The sequence below is a fragment of the Pristiophorus japonicus genome, chromosome 27, assembly GCF_044704955.1.
Source record: "Pristiophorus japonicus isolate sPriJap1 chromosome 27, sPriJap1.hap1, whole genome shotgun sequence".
In the NCBI taxonomy this organism is placed as follows: Eukaryota; Metazoa; Chordata; class Chondrichthyes; family Pristiophoridae; genus Pristiophorus; species Pristiophorus japonicus.
Window position 1 is genome coordinate 9,566,955 of NC_092003.1, and position 24,645 is coordinate 9,591,599.

General features: G+C 47.5%; 1 protein-coding gene across 1 annotated transcript in view; it reads left to right on the forward strand.

Annotated features, from left to right (window-relative positions):
• LOC139239477 (solute carrier family 22 member 6-A-like) overlaps positions 1 to 24,645 on the forward strand; it is a 54,877-nt gene that overhangs the window by 10,576 nt on the left and 19,656 nt on the right. The window contains exons 4-5 of the mRNA XM_070868255.1: positions 6,333 to 6,501; positions 12,969 to 13,092. Coding sequence (XP_070724356.1) covers positions 6,333 to 6,501; positions 12,969 to 13,092 — 293 coding nt within the window. The remainder of the gene's footprint in view (positions 1 to 6,332; positions 6,502 to 12,968; positions 13,093 to 24,645) is intronic.

A 24,645-nucleotide genomic window follows, 5' to 3' on the forward strand; every position in this document is an offset into this window, starting at 1 on the left:
GGTCTGGGGCTTTTCGCTCCCTTGTCGATCGTCTCGGTACAAATGCAGGTGTGGGCGAGTTGGTTGGTTCTTCGCTGGGCTGCTGGGCAGCTGGCCTTGCCGACTGCTGGGGATGGTGAGTTCAGCTTCGTGGTCAACCGTGATGGCGGTTGCCACGTGTGTATGTGTTGGAGGGTCGAAGTTGGTGGTGTCCTCTTCGGGTTGCTCGTGGCTGTTTGTGAACTGCAATTTGGTTTGGTCCAAATGCTTTCTGCACGTTAGTCCATTGGCCAATTTGACCTGAAACACCCTACTCCCTTCTTTGGCTATAAGCATGCCAGGAAGCCATTTGGGACCATGTCCATAGTTGAGTACAAATACAGGGTCATTGACTTCAGTGTCGCATGACAAGTTTGCGCGATCATGGTACATGCTTTGTTGATGACGCCTACCCTCAACGTGATCATGGAGATTAGAGTGGACAAGAGAGAGCCTTGTTTGAGCGCCCTTTTCATGAACTTGGCTGGGGGAACCCCGGTGAGCGAGTGGGGTCTGGTGCGGTAGCTGAGCAGGACTTGGGACAAGCGGGTCTGCAGGGAGCCTTCCGACACACGTTTCAAGCATTGCTTGATGGTTTGAACTGCCCGTTCTGCCTGACCGTTAGATGCGGGCTTGAGCGGGGCAGATGTGACGTGCATGATCCCATTGCGGGTCATCAATTCCTTGAATTCAGCACTGGTGAAACACGGCTCATTGTCGCTGACAAGGGCATCCAGCAGGCCGTGTGTGGCAAACACGGCTTGTAGGCTTTCGATGGTGGCGGTGGACGTGCTTACAGGCATTATCACACATTCAATCCATTTTGAATAAGCATCCACAACAACCAAGAACATTTTGCCTAGAAATGGGCCCGCAAAGTCAACGTGGATCCTAGACCACGGTTTGGAGGGCCACGACCACAAACTTAGCGATGCCTCTCTGGGTGCATTGCTCAGTTGAGAGCAAGTGTTGCATTGGCGCACGCATGACTCTAAGTCTGAGTCAATGCCGGGCCACCACACATGGGATCTGGCTATGGCTTTCATCACTACTATGCCTGGGTGGGTACTGTACAGATCGTGTATGAAAGTTTCCCTGCCTTTCTAAGGCAAAACCAAGCAATTACCCCACAAAAGATAGTCCGCCTATAAGGACATTTCGTCTTTGCGCCTCTGGAATGGCTTGATCTCTTCCTGCATCTCCGCTGGGACGCTGGACCAGCTCCCATGGAGGACACAGTTTTTTTTACCAGGGACAGTAAAGGTTCCTGGCTGGTCCAGGTCCTGATCTGGCAGGCCATAACAAGTGACTTTTCATTTTCGAACGCATCCATCACCAAGAACAAGTCTGCAGGCTGTGCCATTTCCACCCCGGTGGTGGGCAATGGTAGCCGACTGAGGGCATCAGCACAGTTCTCTGTGCCTGGTCTGTGGCGGATTACATAGTTGTATGCCGACAGTATGAGTGCCCATCTTTAGTTGTGGGCAGAGGCATTGGTATTAATCACTTTGCTCTCTGAGAATAGCGATATGAGTGGCTTATGGTCAGTTTCTAGTTCAAACTTGAGACCAAACAGATACTGGTGCATTTTTTTCACCTGGTAAATGCACACCAGAGCGTCTTTTTCAATCAGGCTGTAAGCCCTTTCGGCCTTGGACAAACTCCTGGATGCATAGGCGATCGGTTGCAATGTTCCCGATTCGTTAGCCTGTTGTAACACACACCCGACCCTGTATGACGATGCATCGCAAGCTAGCACTAATCGTTTACATGGGTTATACAGAACAAGCAGTTTGTTGGAACAGAACAGATTTCTCAAAAGCAACCTCTTGTAATTTCCCCCAAACCCAGTCATCTCCCTTGTGCAGTACCACATGCAGGGGTTCTAGCAAGGTGCTTAACCCGGGTAGGAAATTACCGAAATAGTTGAGGAGTCCCAGGAAGGACCGCAGCTCCAGCACGTTCTGTGGTCTCGGCGCATTCTTGATGGCCTCCGTCTTGGCGTCGGTGGATCTGATGCTGTCTGCCGCGATTCTTCTTCCTAAGAACGCGACCTCTGGCGCCAGGAAAACACACTTCGAGCGTTTCAACCCGAGTCCCACGCGATCTAGTGTTCGATGGTGTCCCGACCTGCGACCAGTATGTCGTCCTGGAAAAACACGGTGCGTGGAACCGACTTTAGCAGGCTCTCCATGTTCCGCTGGAAAATTGACGCGGCTGAACAAATCCCAAACGGGCATCTGTTATAGGTGAACAGACCTTTGTGCGTGTTGATGCAGGTGAGGCCTTTCGAAGATTCCTCCAACTCCTGCGTCATGTAGGTCGAGGTCAGGTCCAACTTGGTGAACGTCTTTCTTCCAGCCAGGGTCGCAAATAGGTCGTCTGCCTTGGGTAACGGGTACCAGTCCTGTTCCTCCCAAACATGCAATTGACAATTTTACTGTTAACACTTTACACAGAATTTACAGCACAAAAATAGGCCATTCGGCATAACAGGTCCATGCCGGTGTTTATACACCACACAAGCCTCCTCCTACTTTACTTCATCTCACCCTATTAACATATGCTTCTATTCCTTTCTCACTCATGTACTTATCTAGTTTCCCTTTAAATGCATCAAAACTATTCGCCTCAACTAATCTATGTGGCAGCAGGTTCCACATTCTACCCACTCTCTAAGTAAGGAATTTTTTCCTGAGTTCCTTATCGGATTTTTTTATGGCCCCGAGGTTTGGACTCCCCACACCTAGGCCTCGATATTAACAGGGGCGGGTTATGTAGGCGGGGGACATGGTAGGGAAAGCGGTTGTGGTGCACAGTTTCTGATGGGAAACCGGGAAGTCTGGGTTTCCCCCAAAGCCTTTGAGTTACAGCGTGTGTCTTTTGGCGCTGACAGGTTCCTCGCCCGGAAGGCAGCCTGATTTATAGGCTTGGCTTCAAGTGGGACAGGGAGCACCCCGGAGCAGGCCGCAGGACCTGGCAGGTCCAATCCACAACGCCGGGGGTGGGGTCATCATCTGGTTCCTCTTTGATTGTCTCTTCCGTCAAACAGTTTGGCAACACTAAGAGGGTGAAATTGCGTATCATCCCATTTGGAGGCGGTAACCTTCACGAGGTGAGAATTCCTGGGGGTAATGTACTGATGTGGATAGAGAACTGGTTGGCAGACAGGAAGCAGAGAGTCGGGATAAGCGGGTCCTTTTCAGAATGGCAGGCAGTGACTAGTGGGGTGCCGTAGGGCTCAGTGCTGGGACCTCAGCTCTTTACACTATACATCAATGATTTGGATGAAGGAATTGAGTGTAATATCTCCAAGTTTGCAGATGACACTAAACTGGGTGGTGGTGTGAGCTGTGAGGAGGATGCTAAGAGGCTGCAGGGTCTCTTGGACAGGTTAGGTGAGTGGGCAATTGCATGGCAGATGCAGTATAATGTGGATAAATGTGAGCAAAAACATGAAGGCAGAATATTATCTGAATGGCGGCAGATTAGGAAAAGTGGAGATGTAACGAGACCTGGGTGTCATGGTACATCAGTCATTGAAAGTTGGCATGCAGGTACAGCAGGCGGTGAAGAAGGCAAATGGTATGTTGGCGTTCATAGCTAGGGGTTTTGAGTATAGGAGCAGGGAGGTCTTACTGCAGTTGTACAGGGCCTTGGTGAGGCCTCACCTGGAATATTGTGTTCAGTTTTGCTCTCCTAATCTGAGGAAGGACGTTCTTGCTATTGAGGGAGTGCAGCAAAGGTTCACCAGACTGATTCCCAGGATGGCTGGACTGACATATGAGGAGAGACTGGATCGACTGGGCCTTTATTCACTGGAGTTTAGAAGGATGAGAGGGGATCTCATAGAAACATATAAAATTCTGACGGGACTGAATAAATTAGATGCAGAAAGAATGTTCCCAATGTTCGGGAAGTCCCCCCCGTCTCCGGAGGCGCTAACGGCAGTCGCAAACCATGCGTATTTCACCCTCCACTGTCTAGGTTTACCATTTGGGCCAGGTTCTGGAGAGCACCTGGAGCTCAGGGAACCATAACTGAGGAAGGAATCAATACCTTCAGACGAGAAAGAGAATGTAAACAAAAAGACAAGTGAGTGTTGTGGATTCAGAATGGGCCTTGGAGCACAAAAATCAGTCAAGGTCCCTACTCTTGCTCACTATGTAGTGACCTCTGCTAGAAAGTGACTGACTGAGTGTGTGCATGGGCATCAGATGAAGACTGGATCAAGCCCACTCATGATGTCCAACATAATCAACTAAGTTACCAATGTTCACTGGCAAGGTCACATGTGAAGATTGGCCATTTGGGTGAAGTACCAGAGGGTTTCCCCAGCATGTGTGAGCATTTTCAAGACAGAATTTGTGCTATTAATGTGTTCCTGTTTCTTATTCACACAGAACCACCTCATATAGGGCCCAAGTTTCCACATGATTTGCGCCTGATTTTTAGGAGCAACTGGTGGAGAACGGACTATCTTAGAAATCGCAATTCTCCACATTTTTTTTTCTGCAGTTCTAGTCAGGTAGAACAGTTCTACTTTGGAACAGAATTTTTTCTTCAAAAGGGGGTGTGTCCGGCCACTGACGCCTGATTTCAAAGTTTCCACAGTGAAAACGTACTCCAAACTAAAGTAGAATGGAGCAAGTGAAGATTTTTGTAGAACTGAAAAACCTTGTCTACACATTAAAAAAATCAGGCGCAGGTTACAAATTAGGCGTCCAGAATGAGGTGGGAGGCAAGGGGGGGAAGGGAACTCATTAAATTCTACAATAAATCCTTATTTATACTTCTACAAATATTATACAAATGAATCCAACCTGAATAAACATTTATAAGCAAAGAAAAGATTAAATAAACCATCTTCCTACCTGTGTGAAAGTGCTTCAGGCACGGAGAATTCTGCAGTCAGCCTGAGGCGCCCGTTCTTCCCGCGGGGGGGGGGGAGGCGCCCGTTCTTTCCCGCGGTGGGGGGGGGGGTGAGGCGCCCGTTCTTTCCCGCGGTGGGGGGGGGTGAGGCGCCCGTTCTGCCCGCAGGGGGGGGGGGGGGGGGGGGAGGGGAGGGGAGAGGAGAGGAGGCGCTCGTTCTTTCCTGCGGGGGGGGGTAGGAGGTGCCCGTTCTTTCCCGCGGGGGGGGGGGGGGGGGGAGGCGCCCCTTCTTCCCGCGGGGGGGGGGGGGGGGGCGGGAAGGAGACAGTGAGAAGGCTGCAAGTGCTAATGTGCTTTTATTAAAAAAATGTTCAAAAATTAAACAGCTACAAAGAACTACAAAAATGGCCGAGTGCCAATGTTTTTTTCACACTGAGCATGCGCGAACGCTCCAACGCGCACGCGCAGCGTTGCCTACAGGAAAAAACTAATTTAAATAGTACCCGCCCCCTCCCACTTACAAAATCAGCGCGAGTGTAGGCTCCGCCCCTCTGGGCGCCGCGCCAGGCAGACAAGGAGCTGCAGAACGCTCCAGAATCTCGATTTTTTTTTTTAGGCGCCGTTTTATGCGCGAAAAACAGGCGCCCAGCTCGGAGGGGCGCCCGTTTTTTATCATGTGGAAACTTGGGCCCCATAGTATCCATTAAAAGTACATGGGCTGCAAGCCAGTCCATCACTTGCCAACTCAGTATCAGCAGCTTACTGCTAAGGCCCATAAATGGGCGGTGCCACAGCAGGGTGGGATTTGCTCATGCCCGAAAAAAGATCGTAGGCAGCTCTGGAACTTGATATTCTCTATTGATCATTATGGTGACGTTCAGCCCAGCGCTGAACACGATGAATGAATCAAGGTCCAGCAAAGACTCTGAGGTGTGTTGGAACTTGTGGGAGGCGGTCAGGGCCTTCGGGATCAGAATCGGGGGGAGTGGTATGAGGTTGAGGCCATTGGGACTCGGAGCCAAGATCGAGAGCAGAATGTGGAACCAGCATCGCGATCGGGGCCAGCATCAGAGGGAGTCGGAGGGATCTGGAGGTCAGAGTGGGGAGTGAGGTCGGAGACGATAATGGTACATCTTTTTCATTTGGCGCTGTCTAACGTTGGTTTTCCCCAGGAGTAAACATTGCTGGCGCTGGCTGTGTCAGACACAAGCCAAATTCACAAGATGGAGCAGAAGCAGGTGTTAGGTCCCTTATTTGAATATGATATCAGACGAAGCTAAACGACGCCTCTTTTTCTGCTCTCACCAATATGGCATCTGGCACGTCTCGTGCAGTGTGGGCGGATGTGAGGCAGAAGTCATTTTTTCCACAAAACCAGCCTTAACAGCTGGTGCTAGAGTGGAGAAATTCAGGCACTTCATCTTTCTTTTATTTTCCCCTAGCTGTTGAATGGATCCCAACTAAAATCCGAACCTCTGTTGTAACTGTTATGAATTACTCTTATACCGTGGGTCAAGTAGTGCTGGCTGGCATAGCGTACGGAATTCAAGATTGGCGTTGGCTTCAATTTGCAGTGTCTGCGCCATTTTTCATCATCTTCCTCTACTCGTGGTAAAGTCAGATACAAACGATTTTTTTCTTTTTGCAAAATTGTAGCAATAATTATCTATCTCTATTAATACTGCGTCTCCTGTGATTTTGCTCAGAGAGTTGAAGGATATGTTGTTTTAAATGAAATGTTTCGCACAATCTGATATGTATATATATCTTATTAAAAATACTTACTTGTGCATGCTCTTCCTGTCCAAAACTCTTACTTTTGTCATGATTTTTGGTCACACTTTAATGTCAACTTTTAACATTAAAACTTTGTTAAGGAACCAATCAATTCACTCAAAATACATTTTCAAAAAATTATTATCCTACGTTTTTCCTCAGAAATTCATAATGTCCAAAATAAGATTTTAAACTATTTTTATTCAAGAATTAACTATTTATTTCACAATAGCAATATTAAATTTAACCTGAGGTAGAGCTGGGTGTCGCCAGCGTACATTATGTTTTCAGATCATGTTGCAGCATGTAGATGTGAGATAGGAAGGGATGAACGATAGTTCTTTGAGAGACTCCAGAGGTAACGGTGCGGGAGTGGGAAAAGAAGCCATGCAGATGATTCTCTGGCTAGCTAAGAATGAAACCAGGCGAGGGCAGTTCCACTCAGCTGGACAACAGAGGAGGGACATTGGAGGAGGACAGTGTGGTCAACCGTGTCAAAAGTTGCAGACAGGCTGAGAAAGATGTTGAAGGATAGTGCACCACAGTTACAGAGGATGCCATTTGTGACTGATTGGGGCTGTTTCAGTGCTGTGGCGGGGTGAAGAGGTCAAACAAGGAGTTACGGAGGATTGGGAGTTCTAGGACTTGAGAGGACAGGGAGTTTGGAGATAAGATGGTAGTTTGCAAGGACAGAGGGGGGTCAAGGATAGATTTTTTAGGAGTGGGGAGATGATGGGAGATTTGAAAGGGAAGTGGACACTATGAAAGGAGAGGGAACCGGTATCAATGTCAGCTAGCATGGGGACCAGGATGGGAAGTTAGGTGGTCAACAGTTTAGTGGGAATAAGTCGCGAGAACAGGAGGTGAGGTTCCTGGACAAGGTCAGCTTGTAGAGGGCATGAGGGGAGAGAAACAAGAGTAAGATGCGAGTTTGGGCTAGGGCAGGGGAAATTCTTGGGAGAAATTTGACCCAGTTAACTAGGGGAAGAGAGTGATGCGGCAGAGGCAGCTGAACGGATTATCTCAATCTTAGAGACAAAGAGGTCCATTAGCTCCTCGCACTTGCTGTTGGAAGTGAGGTTGGAGAAGGCTGAGTGTATGAAATAATACAATGAACTCCGTACTGTGAGCCAGTGACCAGGTGTAACCTGGGCAGTCTTTAATGGCTTCCAGAAGTGAAGATACAAAGGTGAAGTTCAGCTTATGTGCCTATGACCCTAGAACCTCCGACAGTAGTGCCCCCTGTTGGTGGGCAGACCTTATGTACATACATTACATCATTCCCCCCCAGTTCTTGGCACAAGTCCATATTACAAGTTCAGACGGTCCGGAGCCCTTCGCTCCCTGGTTGACCGTCTCAGTATAATCCCAGTACTTTCCGAGTCTCTCACGACTTGGGGCTGGGCGTTGACCACAGTGGATTCTTCTGAAGGCTGGACGTGAGTTGATTGGTCGTCTAAGCTCGCGGTGTCTTCTTCCAACTGTTCCAGTTCGTCAGTGTGCCTTAGCTTGATTTGATCAATGTGTTTCCTGCACATCTGCCCATTCTTGGGCTTAACCATATACACCCCGGTTACCCTCCTTATCCGTAACATTGCCCGGGAGCCATTTGGGCCCTTGACCTTGGTGAAGTACATACATTGGGTCATTTACAGATATGTCGTGCGACACTGCAGCGCGGTCGTGATACCACTGCTGGTGTTGACGTTGGGTTTCGACATGATCGTTAAGGTCAGGATGGACTAGAGAGAGTCTGGTTTTGAGGCCTCCCTTCATCAATAGTTCTGCAGGTGGGACCCCGGTGAGCGTGTGTGGCCTTGTCCTGTAACTGAGCAGCATGCGTGACAGGCGTGTCTGCAAGGAACCGTGAGCTACGCGTTTCAAGCTCTGCTTGATGATGTGAGCTGTCCGCTCCACTTGACCATTGGACACGGGTTTGAACGGGGCTGACCTCACGTGTTTTATGCTGTTGCGTTTCATGAACTCTTGAAACTCCAGGCTCGTGAAACACGGTCCGTTGTTGCTGACAACGATGTCTGGCAGACCATGTGTGGCAAACATGGCCCTCAGGTTCTCAATGGTGGCAGTGGAAGTGCTGGATGACATGATCACACATCCTATCCATTTGGAGTATGCATCCACCACCATAAAAAAACATTTTACCGAGGAAGGGGCCCGCAAAGTCGGTGTAGATTCTAGATCATGGCCATGACCACAGACTGAGCGGAGCTTCCTTTGGGGCATTGCTTAACTGCATGCAAGTGCTGCACTGATGCACGCATGACTCTTTAGTCCGAGTCAATGCCAGGCCACCAAACATGGAACCTGGCGATGGCCTTCATCATGACAATATCGGGATGCGTACTATGTAACTCCCGTACAAATCTCGCCCTGCCTTTCTTGGGCATTACAACACGATTACTCCACAGTAAACATAATCATAGACAGATGATGTCAGCGCCCACCTCTTTGCGACGGCTGTACTGTTTGCTTTCATCACCCATTTCCTTGGGGATGGTCGACCAGTCCCCGGTAAGAACACAACGTTTTACAACCGATAGGGTCGGATCCTAGTTGGTGCAGGTCTTAACTTGTTGAGCAGTGATGGGCGACCCTTCACTCTCAAAGGCATCCATGACCATGAGTAGCTCTGCGGGCATTGGCATTTCCACCTCCGGTGTGGGCAACGGTAACCGGCTCAAAGCACCAGTTTGTTGTCGGTGCCTGGTCTATGGCGCATGACATAATCATAGGCAGATAATGTCAGCGCCCACCTCTGGATGCGGGACAACGCGTTGGTATTGTTAGCTTTATGTTCCGAGAACAACAATATAAGCAGCTTGTGACTGGTTTCCAGTGCGAAGCGAAGCCCAAACAGGTACTGCTGCATTTTTTTTACCCCGTAAACACATGCTAAAGCCTCTTTCTCTACCATGCCGTAGGCTCTTTCTGCCTTGGACAGGCTTCGAGACGCGTGTGCAACTGGTTGTAGTTTGCCTGACTCATTGGCTTGCTGGAGTATGCAGCCGACCCCATAGGACGACGTATCACAGGTCAAAACTAGATGCTTGCATGGATCATACAGTACCAGTAGCTTGTGGGAACACAACAGATTTCTAGCCTTCTCAAAGGCTCTGTCTTGAAGTTCACCCCACACCCAGTCGTCTTCTTTCCTGAGCAGCTTGTGCAAAGGCTCTAATACTGTGCTCAATTTGGGTAAGAAGTTACCGAAGTAGTTGAGAAGACCCAGGAATGAATGCAGCTCCGTCACATTCTGGGGCCTGGTCGCATTTTTGATGGCCTCTGTTTTCGCGTCTGTAGGCCTGATTCCATCTGTAGCAATCTTTCGTCCAAGAAAGTTGACCTCTGGTGCCATGAAAACGCACTTCGAACATTTCAGCCTGAGTCCCACTTTGTCCAGACGACGCAGAACCTCTTCCAGATTGTGCAGGTGCTCGGCGGTGTCACGACCTGTGACTAGGATGTCGTCTTGGAAGACCACGGTCCTGGGGATGGATTTCAATAGGCTCTCCATGTATCTTTGAAATATGGCTGCCGCCGAACAAATGCCAAAAGGGCACCTGTTGTAAATAAACAGTCCTTTGTGTGTGTTGATGCACGTCAGTTTTTTTGATGATTCAACCAGTTCCTGTGTCATGTAGGCCGACGTTAGATCCATTTGGTGAACGATTTTCCCCCGGCTTGCATTGCAAACAGGTCATCAGCTTTCAGTAGCGGGTACTGATCTTGTTTCGAAACTTGGTTGATCGTGACCTTGTAGTCTCCACAAATCCTGACCGTGCCATCGCTCTTTAACCGGAACAATGGGGCTGGCCCATTCATTAAATTCGACCGGTGCGATGACCCCCTCGCGTTGTAGCCTGTCCAGTTCGAGCTCAACTTTTTCTCTCATCATGTGCGGGACCGTCCTGGCTTTGTGATGGATGGGCCTTGCGTCTGGGCCTAGGTGAATCTGAACCTTGGCTCCCTTGAAGCTGCCAATTCCCGGTTCAAACAGTGAGGGAAATTTGCTCAGCACTTGAGCACACAAATCATCATCTGCTGATGACAAAGCTTTGATATCGTACCATTTCCATTTTATTTTCTCGAGCCAACTCCTGCCGAATAACGATGGGCCATTGCCCAGGATAATCCATAACGGTAGATCATGAACCGCTCCCTCACACACACGCTTACTGCTGCACTACCGATTACTGGTATGAGCTCTTTGGTGTAGGTACGCAATTTCGCATTTATCGGACTCAGCTTGGGTCTCTCTGTCTTGGTCCCCCACAGCTTTTCGAAAATCCTCTGGCTCATTATCGATTGACTCGCACCCGTGTCTAATTCCATGGATACTGCCATGCCATTTAATTTTACCTCCATCATTATTGGTTGGCTCTTTGTTAGTAATTTTACCTCCATCATTATCGGTTGGCTCTTTGTTAGGAACACACATACACTATACACTTCCTCCTGGGAGCCCTCAAATGCCTTGGGCTGCATCGCCAGATACACGCTGGATTGATCATCATCCACGTGGTGTGTCGCAGCTCGCTTGCTCTGCTGTGGACACGTCCGCGGAAGATGCCCCGTCTTCGCACACCCTCTGCAAACATACTGCCTGAAGCGGCACTGATGGGGTCGATGATTGCCCCCACAACGCCATCACGTTGAGCTCGGATTTGCGCCCGATGGCAGGCTTTGAGCGGCTCCCGTTCTCGCATACGCAGTCAAGTAGGCCCTCGATGGTGAACTTTGAGCAGGTCCTGGTCTTGCAGACGCAGTCGAGTAGGCCCTGCCATGTGCAGCTCTGCCAGCCGTCGATACAATTTGGTGCACAGTACTTGCCGTGGAGTTCCTGTTTTGTCACGATATCTGTTTCGTGCTTTTCTGCATGGACATGCAAGCCTGGGCGATGGTGATGACCTTGCTGAGGTCCAGCATCTTCGCAGCCAGCAGCTTACTTAAAATCATCTCGTGGTTGACCCCGATCACGAAAAAGTCACGCAGCACGTCTTCCAATGCAGGCCCAAATTTACAAGGCCCTGCAAGTCGTCTCAGGTCGGCAACAAATGCCGATACGTCCTGGCCTTCTGGACGAACGTGCGTACAGAAGCGATATCTGGATATGAGGATTCCTTTCATGGGTTTAAGGTGTTCCCGAACTAGAGCACACAGTTCTTTGTAATCATTTTCTGTAAGAAGAGTGGGTGAGAGCAGATTCTTGCTAGATCGTGGGGCTACAGACGGTGAGAAGAACTGCCCTGCGCTTCTCTGCATCCTTGTTTTTGTTTAGGTTGTTTGCCACGAAATACTGGTCAAGACGATCCGTGAAATCTCCCAATCCTCTCCTTCATTGAATCTCTCAAGAATTCCAACAGTTCTTGATCGTGCTGTGCTCGCCATACTTTTGTATGGGTTTGTATTTGCCTCGTCACCAGTTGTGGTGTATGAAATGATACAATGAACTCCGTACTGTGAGCTAGTGACCAGGTGTAACCTGGGCAGTCTTTAATGGCTTCCAGAAGTGAAGATACAAAGGTGAAGTTCAGGTTATATACTGGACCCAGCACGAGTGTACCTATGACCCTAGGATCTCCGACGGTAATGCCCCCTGTTGGTGGGCAGACCTTATGTACATACATTACAAGTGGAGAGGGTTTTAAGAAGACAGCTGGTAGTGGAGAGATTGCCGGATACAGAAATGAGATACAGACATAGAAGCAGAAATAAGACGATGACAGATACAGATTGGAGACACACGACATGACAACCACTATTATGAAAGTGTTCCATTTAGTACACACTTGGTATCATACTTCAGACATCACAGGTAATATTTAATTTTCTCTCACTTGCTGTGACCAATTCTAATGGGTAATTTGCCATACTATATTAAAAGTCTTGCATACAGTGCATTTTTTCTGCACATGTTAACCTTACTTACTGTGCCATGATTTTTCAGTCACACTTTCGCTTTCAACATTGTTAATTGGCTCAGAGTAAAGAGGCAGTAATTCAGAACCGAAGAAGTAGGGAATGTACAAATCAGTGGCTGGAAAACTTATGAGAAACTATGAAGGACTTACTGAAACAATCATTCCTGAATGACCAGTCTTGCAAATCTACCTATAATAAAAATTAAAAATAAATTAAAATGAACCAATCAAAATGATCATATATCACTACAGAGATGAAGCTTGATTCCCGATTACCACACTCCCAATATTGTTCTGCTGAATTATCCCAAGGTTTCCTGGGAGTGCTTTTATTGCTAAGTATTGTGATCATTCTCACAGGTGGTTCCCAGAGTCTGCTTGTTGGCTCATTCTAAATGACAAGGCTGATGTAGCTCTGAAACAGCTCAAGAGGGTCGCAAAACTGAACGGCAAGGAGGCAGAAGGGGAAAAACTCACCATTGCAGTAAGTGCTGATGTTAAAAAAGTGTTTTTCACTTACTCTCCCCACTTGGTACACCGTAGAACTGATATTTTTAACCTCTTTACACTGTGAAGGTAACTGGATGACACATTTGTTTCTATTGCTTCCCCTCTGAAGACATTAGACATAAACTCAGACACATTAAATAGAGAGAAAGAGAGGCAGTCATTTCACACTGGTTTCTTCTGACCTGGAGCCAGGAATTACAAGCACCTGCTAATCCAAGCACTGAAGAGGAAAATCTGTCCTCTTAAGTTTGGTGGCTGTGTTAAAGGGAGTGCTGCCAAGTTAAGATTAGACAAAAATGACTGTTGTCACATACTCAGTGGAATAGCTCAATTACTGCATCTTGATCTCCTCCAGATCCTTCGATGGAAACAATTAAAATCTTGCTTCCTTTAATCCTTCAAAGACACTTTCCTTCCATCTGTAACAAGTATAACCAACAGCTCTTTCCTTACGGTTGATGGCACCACCCTTAGTTCTTCTACATTTATGAACATTATTGGCCTCACTCTCCTCTGACCTCATATCTCCTCCATTGCTAAACCTTCCTCAAAGAAGCAGTGTTTTCTCTTTTGTGCCAAACATTTCTCTTTTCCCGAAACAATTCTAACAATCAAGCCCAAATACTTGTAAAGCTAGAATACCACTCTCATATTAGGACGGTTCACTTAACATCTCTATCATCCTCCTCCACATGATACCAGAAAAGGTTATCATTTCATATGAAATTCCTTGCTCTTGCCTCTCTCTCCTTTACAATCTTTCTTATCTCCCCATTTTATTGCTTCATTGAATGTCCCTCTCCTTTTCCTTATAAGCTGGAAAGATATCCTACATACTCTTCATCCTCGCCGCACTCTCATGGTTTTGAAAAGTCTCCTATTGTAACTAATTCTTTCCTGGGGCCTCATAACTGTGGAACTTCTAAACTCTTTTTTTTCCCACCCCACTTCACTCTTCAGGTTTCTAAAACTGAGGTCCGGAGTCGCCTAGCACTGTTTCCTGATTTATTTAATCTCTTTTACTTTATTCCACCATGGCAGTGTCCTACACAATAAGCCTTGGACTATCACCTAAGTTCCTCAATTTTAAAAAACCTCGATGTAGAACTCATCAAGTACTTATTATCTCAGAAGAACACTGAGCCAATTTCCATATTTATGTGTAGGTCAGTTCTATTTTGGTTAGCGCTGCCTGAATTTAAGTGCAAGTTAGCACTCAATTCTCCAGTATAAACTCATATGTATTAAGAGAGGGTTGATAAGGATAGTGCGGTTGATGTTGTGTAGGTAGACTATGAATAGGCATCTAACAAAGTACCATATGATGATGATGACACGATATACTTGGAAGAAAAGTTAAATCCCATGGGATTAAAGGGATAATGGCGAAGTGGATATAAAATTGGCTAAGGGATAGTAACAGAGAGTAGTAGTGAACAGTTGTTTTACAGACTGGAGGAAACTATACAGTGGTGTTCCCCAGTGTCTATATTCGAACCAGTGCTCTTTTTGATATATATATTAATAACCTGGAGTTAGGTATACAGGATATAATTTTAAAGTTCGCAGACAACACGAAATTCAGAAATGTAGTAAACAATGAGGAGGATAGTAACAGACTTCAGGAGGACATAGCAGACTGGTGAAATGGGCAGACACATGGCTATACAGAGTGATCCTAAATGGAGTGCTTCGGGACAGAGTGCTAATTTGAGAAGTTGGAGAGAGTGAGAATTGTGAACAGATGGGGAAGGAGGAGAGATTGAGAGGAGCAGCCGGAGAGAAAGGTAGGCCCAAGAGCCTGGAGGGAATGCGAGCATTAGGGAGCAAGGTAAGGGACGTTAGCACAAGGGAAGGAACTAAAGAGCAAAAAAGAAACAAATCGGTGAGTAGCTGGTGATTGTTCTTTTTTAAGTCAGTTTATTTCTGTTGTTAGTTAATAATCTATCAAGTAGCAGCATAGCAGGGCACCTCAATCCCATGGAATGCACATTTTATGCCATATGGGATATCAAGGACGCTTCCCGTGTCCTGGACAGCCAAGTGTGCAGGAAGTGTCTTCAGCTGGAGAAGCTCAAGCTCCAGATTTTGGAGCTTGAGTGGCAGCGGGCGTTACAGCGATGCATCCGTGAGTCTGAGCGCTACATAGATCACCCCATAAGGGCGTGCAAGCAAAGAGGGAATGGGTGACCACCAGACAGACAAGGAGGACCAGGCAGGTATTGCAGGAGTACCCTGAGTGCATCTTGCAAGCCAACCAGTACTGAATACTAGTGAGGGCGATGGTCCCTCTGGGGAGTACAGTCAGAGCCAAGTCCATGGCACCACGGGTGGCTCAGCTATACAGGGGTGGAGGAGGAAGACCGGGAAATCAATAGTGGTAGGGGATTCAATAGTTAGGGGAACAGACAGGCATTTCTGTGGCCGCAGATGTGATTTCAGGATGGTATGTTGCCTGCCTGGTGCCAGGGTTAAGGATGTCACTGAGCGGCTGCAGAACATTCTGACAGGGGAAGGTGAACAGCCAGAGGTCATGGTCCATATCCGCACCAACGACATGGGTAAAAACGATGGATGAAGTCCTGCAGGCAGATGGTTGGGAGCTAGGAAAGAGATTAAAAAGCAAGACCTCAAAGGTAGTAATCTCTGGATTACTTCCAGTGCTACGAGCTAGTGAATATAGAAGTAGAAGGATAGAGCAGATGAATGTGTGGCTAGAGACATGGCACAGGAGGGAGGGCTTCAGATTCCTGGGAAATTGGGACCAGTTCTGGGGGAGGTGGGACCTGTACGGGCCAGACGGGTTCCATCTCAATAGAGGTGACCAATATCCCCACGGGGGAGTTTCTAGTGCTGTTGGGAAGGATTTAAACTAATTTGGCAGGGGGTGGGCACCAGGATGCATCATTAGAAAGGATAAACAAAGTGCACAAAGAATTGGAAGATACAATTCTAGAGTAAAGTATAGTAAGATATTAGGTGGGGTCAGACGAAGAGAGAATACAAGAATGTCTAAGATAGCTTTACAGTGCATATATGTAAATGCATGAAGTGTGGTAAATAACGTTGGTGAGCTGCAGGCGCAAATAGCCACATGGGAATATGATGTCATGGCAATAAGGGAGACCTGGCTCAAAAAAGGGCAGAATTGGGTTTTAAATATTTTTGGATATGAGGTGTCAGGAAAGATAGGGAAGGAAAGAAATAGGTGGAGTGGCAGTATTAAGGAGAATGTTCCAGTGCTGGCCCTAAACTCTGGAATTCCCTGCCTAAACTTCTCCGCCTCTCTTTCCTCCTTAAAGACGCTCCTTAAAACCTACCTCTTTGACAAAGCTTTTGGTCATCTGCCCTAATTTCTCCTAATATGGTTCGGTGTCAAATTATTTGACTTATAATACTCCTGTGAAGCGTCTTGGGACGTTTTACTATGTTAAACGCACTACATAAGTACAAGATGTTGTTATGATCTGGAATGCGCTGCCTGAAAGGGTGGTGGAAGCAGATTCAATAGTAACTTTCAAAAGGAAATTGCATAAATACTTGTAAAGGGAAAATATTTATAGGGTATGGGGAAAGAGCAGGGGAGTTGGACTAATTGGATAGCTCTTTCAAAGAGCCGGCACAGGCACGATAGGCTGAATGGCCTCCTTTAGTTCTGTCTCATTCTTTGATTCTGTTCGTAACACCAGGTGTGTACTGAGACAGGACAAGGGGCAACATTTGTGATAGTGCAGGGAAATTGTGTGTTAGTGAAACTTAAAATCAATGGAAACTGTTAAAGGGGAATACAAAAGATCCTTGACATTAATGAATGAAACTCTTGCAGTATGTGAAACTGACAAGAAGCCACTGAAATTGCAGTAACCTGATGATTGTGAGTCGTCATTGATGATTCCTTTAAATAATATCCCTGAGCCGGCTTCCTGGTGCTTCACTCCAGCTTCCCCTGTCGGTGTTTACTCCAGGCGCTAAGGTAAGTGGCTAAAGTAAGGTAAGTGACCTAGAGCAATATCACCGGGGCGAGGCGAATCCAGCGCCACACGTCAAATCCCGCTGCCCTGTAGCACCGCCGGTAGGAATGTGTCGCCGGGAACGTCAACACCAGGTGGATAGTGACGTCAGTGAGTGTGCAATGCTTCCTGGCTGTCTGATCAGCTAAATTACCAGGGCAGGAGGGTAGGGGATTAAGACATGAGTCTGCAGACAAGTAACAGAGCGGCCCAGGGTCCAGCCTTTTGTTTAAGTTGAGGTGGTGCTTGTGAAGATGGATACCCTCTGAGCTTCTCCAGGATATCATCCCCTACATCAGCACAGTATCATATTGACAAGAAGGGGTAGCAAAATTTCAGGCCACAGCTAACTGGGACTGTCTCTACAAGTGCAAACCTTTTGTTGCAGAGTAGCCTGTCTCTACAAGTGAAAACCTTTTGTTGCAGAGTAGCCACTGGTCTCATTACAGCAGATGGCACAGCTCAACATCTGCCACTGACCCATGCGCTGAGAAGAAAGATTCCCACAGTCATTCCAGGTGATTTTGTCAGGGACTACTGAAATAGTTGAGAGGTATTTTGCCTAAATAGGCAAGACTGGCTCCTGCACCTTGACATGCCTTCTTTCATACAATATGATTGGGATGGTTCTCAAGAACCTTCCAGCAAAGTGATTAATCAGGCACTCACATCTCATTGTGATACCACCAGAGGTCTGTTGGCACAGTGTCCTTTCGAAGAGGAACCTTCAACACTTGGGGGGGGGGGGAAACATTCCCTTTGCCTCCCGTTAGCGCCAGCAGAAGGACCTAGAGCAGTATCACCGGGGCGAGGCGAATCCAGCGCCACACGTCAAATCCTGCCGCCCCATAGCACCACCGGTAAGAATATGTCACCGGGAACGTCAACACCAGGTGGATAGTGATGTCAGTGAGTGTGCAACGCTCACTGACCGTCTGATCAGCTAAATTGATTCTTGCCACTTACCTTAGCGCCTGGAGTAAACACCGACAGGGGAAACTGGCGTGAAGCACTAGGAAGCCGGCTCAGGAACATTATTTAAAGGAATCATCAATAACGACTCGTAACCATCAGGTTAGTGCAATTTCAGTGGCTTCTTGTCAGTTTCACATAATGCAAGAGTTTCATTCATTAATATCAAGGATCTTTTGTATTAGAAATTTTGTGGCAACCAAAAAGTAGCTACAATTATTCTTCAAAGATTCAAACTACTACACTTGGTGGCATTAATAGTTGTACTGGCATGCCACTTCACCCTCCAGGATGTACGGCGGACGGAGCATAGGCAACGAGAAAGACGGGAACATGTGCGCAGAGAGGTGAAGAGGGGCATCAAAGCTCTCACTAGGATGTCTTACCTTACAAGGGTATTTCGAGAACACTTCTCCTACCTTCAATTAAGCGAAGAGCAATGTATTAGATGGCTCCGCCTCACCAAGGAGCTCTGCCACCTCCTCCAAACAGACCTGCAGCCTCACACCAAGATGACTTAAAGCCCAGATCCCCATTGCTCACCACATCCCCATCAGTCCATCCCTCTCGCAGGCCATATCACACCGCAAAGCTGAATGGCAGACACCACAGAAGAATGATAAATGATTTAACAAATTTATTGAAAATCAGTGAACACATACTTACACCAAAAATATTAACTATTTACCCTTGTGCAATCCCTTAGTGCCTGTTGTTACTGTGCCTTTGCCTATTCTAGTGTTCCTACAAAGTGTTGGCCCAGTGGCTGCAGCACAGTTGGTGGAAGGCTGCTGAGTGTCCGTGCGGGGAAAGTTCAGATGGCCTTGCAGGATGTCCTCGACCAGCTCTGGACCTGGAAGGCCTGGTTGTAGACTGCACCACCTCAGCATGGGTGGCAGCAGTCTGAACTGGCTGGATGATAGGCAGTGATAAGGGCAATGGCAGAGTGGCAGTGGTGGGAGCAGGAATGCTGTCTTTCTGAGGAGAGGTTCCTGGTCCACTGACCCACTGCTACTCCCCTGGGGCAGCATCTCAGCATCCTTAGCAATCTGTTGGAACACAGATTGCTGGCCTGCTGCGATATCGTGAAAGCCCCGGTCGACAGTGGTAGACCCAGCAATGATGGCAGCAGTCTGAGCTTATGTGGAATCAAGCTGAGATTGCATGAGAGCAGTCTGAGATTGTATGCCACAAACTATACACTGCGTTTCAGCACTATGATGTTGCGTCACTTCCGCCTGTGCTGCAATGGAAGCTGCCAGATCGCCCATCACACACAGCATCAGATCTGGGTCACCACGGTCTCTCTGGGAGTCTACCATACTTTGCAGACTAGAAATAATGGGCTCCATGGTGTGCACAGAGCTTTGTGCAATGTTGGAGGCGGACTTCTTCACATTCTTTATCATTGCCGAGAGGCTCTCAGGCACCTTTGCCAATGTACCTATCATCTCTGTGTGCATGCCTATTACCTTTCTTCTAAACACTTCCTCATCGAGGCCCTCATTGGAGTCCTGTGCAGCAGAACTCACACACGAACTCGCCCTCTGGTAAGCTGGCCCCCAAGCTACGCTTTCCCCCTGGCCTTGCTGCAGCCCACCGGTCCCGGTTCCTCACCCTGAGCAGATCCCACTACTATAGTAGCCTCTAAAGAACGCATAGTGCTAGTATCTGAGCTGGAGCCTGCAGGTGAGAGATATAGAGATGTGGTATGTTCTTCCTCCTCCTCTTCTCATGTCATGCTCTCTACAGTCCCCTCAGGGACAGGCTGCTCAGGTGCTTGTTCATTATCTGAAAGTATAAAGGCCCAAGAGTTGGGTTATGGTGAGGGGAGCAGCAAAGGAGAAATGATTGCATACCGCATGAGCTGGAAAGTATGAAACACTTTGAGGGGGATGAGGGGGAAGTGAGATGTGAGAAGGAGTAGTAGGGCTGAACATATCATTGTTGTCCACAAGGAGGTTAACGTTGCCAGTGGCCAATAATCTGTAGCACTCGATTCTCCAGCGCAAACAGTGGTTGGGTGTCAGCTTGTTCCCCCGCCTGTATGCTCCTGCTCCCTCTGTTGTGAGCCACCTTGGCCTGCAAGAGAAAGTGTGTGAGTATGGAGCAATGTGTTTGGCTGATGTGCCTCCCATAATTGAATAGCTGTCATTGTGTACAAGTTGTGAGATGTGGGGGTGTGAGTGTTGATAGGTAGAGATTGTTGATGGGCGAGTGTTGAGGTTCTGGTGCTTTGGGCAATGTGTGAAATTGTGCTACTATCGGTGGTATGTAGCATTTGTTGAAGCACCTGAGTAAGGACGTTAAATTTCTACCTGTATTGTGTGTGGGTCCTCTCACACCCTGCGCACCATGACGGCAGAATCTGCAGGCTCTCTCCCTGGAGCGTGGATCTGCCATGAGCACATCTGGTTCAGTCCTCTGGCTCCTTTTCTTTGTCCTGCTTCTGCTTGCTGAGGCAGCTGCACAACCAGCACTGCTGAGAATGAGGTGCACTATCAGGGAAACTCCCCTTTAAGCAGTGAAATAAGCCTGTGGCAATCATGAGTTGCGATTAGACTGCACCTGATATTAGTCCACCCTTTGAGCATAACGCCAATGAGCTTGGGTATTAAGACTTAGAAACATGAAAAATAGGTGCAGGAGTAGACCATTTGGCCCTTCGAGCCTGCACCACCATTCAATAAGATCATGGATGATCATTCACTCAGTACCCCTTTCCTGCTTTCGCTCCATACCCTTGATCCCTTTAGCCGTAAGGGCCACATCTAACTCCCTCTTGAATATATCCAACGAACTGGCCTCAACAACTCTCTGCGGCAGGGAATTCCACAGGTTAACAACTCTCTGAGTGAAGAAGTTTCTCCTCATCTCAGTCCTAAATGGCCTACCCCTTATCCTACGACTGTGTTCCCTGGTTCTGGACTTCCCCAACATCGAGAACATTCTTCCTGCATCTAACCTATCCAGTCCCATCAGAATCTTATACGTTTCTATGAGATCCCCTCTCATCCTTCTAAACTCCAATGTATAAAGGCCCAGTTGATCCAGTCTCTCCTCATATGTCAGCCCAGACATCCCTGGAATCAGTCTGGTGAACCTTCGCTGCATTCCCTCAATAGCAAGTACATCCTTCCTCAGATTAGGAGGCCAAAACTGAACACAATATTCCAGGTGAGGTCTCACCAAGGCAGTAAGACCTCCCTGCTCCTCTACTCAAATCCCCTAGCTATGAAAGCCAACATACCATTTGCCTTCTTCACCACCTGCTGTACCTGCATGCCAACTTTCAATGACTGATGGACCATGACACCCAGGTCTCGTTGCACCTCCGCTTTTCCTAATCTGCCACCATTCAGGTAATATTCTGCCTTTGTGTTTTTGCCCCCAAAGTGGATAACCTCACATTTATCCACATTATACTGCATCTGCCATGCATTTGCCCACTCACCTAACCTGTCCAAGTCACCCTGCAGCCTCTTAGCGTCCTCCTCACAGCTCACACCACCACCCAATTTAGTGTCATCTGCAAACTTGGAGATATTACACTCAATTCCTTCATCTAAATCATTGATGTATATTGTAAAGAGCTGGGGTCCCAGCATAGCCCTGCGGCATACCATTAGTCACTGCCTGCCATTCTGAAAAGGACCCGTTTATCCTGACTCTCTGCTTCCTGTCTGCCAACCAGTTCTCTATCCACATCAGCACATTACCCCCAATACCATGTGCTTTGATTTTGCACACCAATCTCTTGTGTGGGACCTTGTCAAAAGCCTATTGAAAGTCCAAATACACCACATCCACTGGTTCTCCCTTGTCCACTCTGCTAGTTACATCCTCAAAAAATTGCAGGAGATTTGTCAACCATGATTTCCCTTTCATAAATCCATGCTGACTTGGACCGATCCTGTCACTGCTTTCCAAGTGTGCTGCTATTTCATCCTTAATGATTGATTCCAACATTTTCCCCTCTACTGATGTCAGGTTAACCGGTCTATAATTCCTCATTTTCTCTCTCCCTCCTTTTTTAAAAAGTGGTGTGATATTAGCTACCCTCCAGTCCATAGGAACTGATCCAGAGTCGATAGACTGTTGGAAAATGATCACCAATGCATCCACTATTTCTAGGGCTAATTCCTTAAGTACTCTGGGATGCAGACTATCAGGCCCCGGGGATTTATCGGCCTTCAATCCCATCAATTTCCCTAACACAGTTTCCCACCTAATACGGATATCCTTCAGTTCCTCCTTCTCACTACCCTCTGTCCCCTAGTACATCCGAAAGGTTATTTGTGTCTTCCTTTGTAAAGGCAGAACCAAAGTATTTGTTCAATTGGTCCGCCATTTCTTTGTTCCCCATTATAAATTCACCTGAATCTGACTGCAAGGGACCTATGTTTGTCTTCACTAATCTTTTTCTCTTCACATATCTATAGAAGCTTTTGCAGTCAGTTTTTATGTTCCCAGCAAGCTTCCTCTCATACTCTCTTTTCCCCCTCTTAATTAAACGCTTAGTCCTCCTCTGCTGAATTCTAAATTTCTCCCAGTCCTCAGCTTTGCTGCTTTTTCTGGCCAATTTATATGCCTCTTCCTTAGATTTAATACTATCCTTGATTTCCCTTGTTTGCCATGGTTGAGCCACCTTCCCCGTTTTACTTTTACTCCAGACAGGGATATACAATTGTTGAAGTTCATCCATGTGATCTTTAAATGTTTGCCATTGCCTATCCACCGTCAACCCTTTAAGTATCATTTGCCAGTCTATTCTAGCCAATTCATGCCTCATACCGAAGTTACCTTTCCTTAAGTTCAGGGCCCTAGTTTATGAATTAACTGTGACACTCTCCATCTTAATAAAGAATTCTACCATATTGTGGCCACTCTTCCCCAAGGGGCCTCGCACAACAAGATTGCTAATTAGTCCCTTGTCATTATACATCACCCAGTCTAGGATGGCCAGCTCTCTAGTTGGTTCCTCGACATATTGGTCAAGAAAACCATCCCTAATACACGCCAGGAAATCCTCCTCCACCGAATTGCTACTAGTTAGGTTAGCCCAATCAATATGTAGATTAAGGTTGCCCATGATAACTGCCGTACCTTTATTGGTACATCCCTTATTTCTTGTTTGATGCTGTCCCCAACCTCACTACCATTGTTTGGTGGTCTGTACACAACTCCCACTAGCGTTTTCTGTCCTTTGATATTCCGCAGCTCCACCCATACCGATTCCACATCATCCAAGCTAATGTCCCTCCTTACTATTGCATTAATTTCCTCTTTAACCAGCAACGCCACCCGCCTCCTTTTCCTTTCTGTCTATCTTTCCTAAACGTTGAAAACCCCTGGATGTTGAGTTCCCAGCCATGGTCACCCTGGAGCCATGTCTCCGTGATGCCAATTTCATCATATCTGTTAACTACTATCTGCGCAGTTAATTCGTCCACCTTATTCCGAATACTCCTCGCATTGAGGCACAGAGCCTTTAGGCTTGTCTTTTTAACACACTTTGCCCTTTTAGAATTTTGCTGTAATGTGCCCTCTTTGTTTTTTGCCTTGGGTTTCTCTGCCCTCCACTTTTGCTATTCTCCTTTCTATCTTTTGCTTCTGTCTCCATTTTATTTCCCTCTGTCTCCCTGCATAGGTTCCCATCCCCCTGCCATATTAGTTTAACTCCTCCCCAACAGCACTAGCAAACACTCCCCCTAGGACATTGGTTCCGGTCCTGCCCAGGTGCAGACCATCCGGTTTGTACTGATCCCACCTCCCCCAGAACTGGTTCCAACGTCCCAGGAATTTGAATCCCTCCCTTCTGCACCACTCCTCAAGCCACATATTCATCTGAGCTATCCTGCGATTCCTACTCTGACTAGCATGTGGCACTGGTAGCAATTCTGAGATTACTACTTTTGAGGTCCTACTTTTTAATTTAGCTCCTAGCTCCCTAAATTCGTCGCGTAGGACCTCATCCCGTTTTTTACCTATATCGCTGGTACCTCTATGCACCACGACAACTGGCTGTTCACCTTCCCTTTTCAGAATGTCCTGCACTCGCTCCGAGACATCCTTGACCCTTGCACCAGGGAGGCAACATACCATCCTGGAGTCTTGGTTGTGGCCGCAGAAACGCCTATCTATTCCCCTTACAATCGAATCCCCTATCACTATAGCTCTCCCACTCTTTTTCCTGCCCCCCTGTGCAGCAGAGCCACCCACGGTGCCTTGAACTTGGCTGCTGCTGCCCTCCCCTGATGAGTCATCCCCCTCAACAGGACCCAAAGCGGTGTATCTGTTTTACAGGGGGATGACCGCAGGGAATCCCTGCACTACCTTCCTTGCACTGCTCTTCGTGTTGGTCACCCATTCCCTATCTGGCTGTGTACCCTTTACCTGCGGTAAGACCAACTCGCTAAATGTGCTATTCACGGCATCCTCAGCATCGCGCATGCTCCAGAGTGAATCCACCCGCAGCTCCAGTGCCGCAATGCGGTCTGTCAGGTGTTGCAGGCGGATGCACTTCCCGCACATGTAGTCGTCAG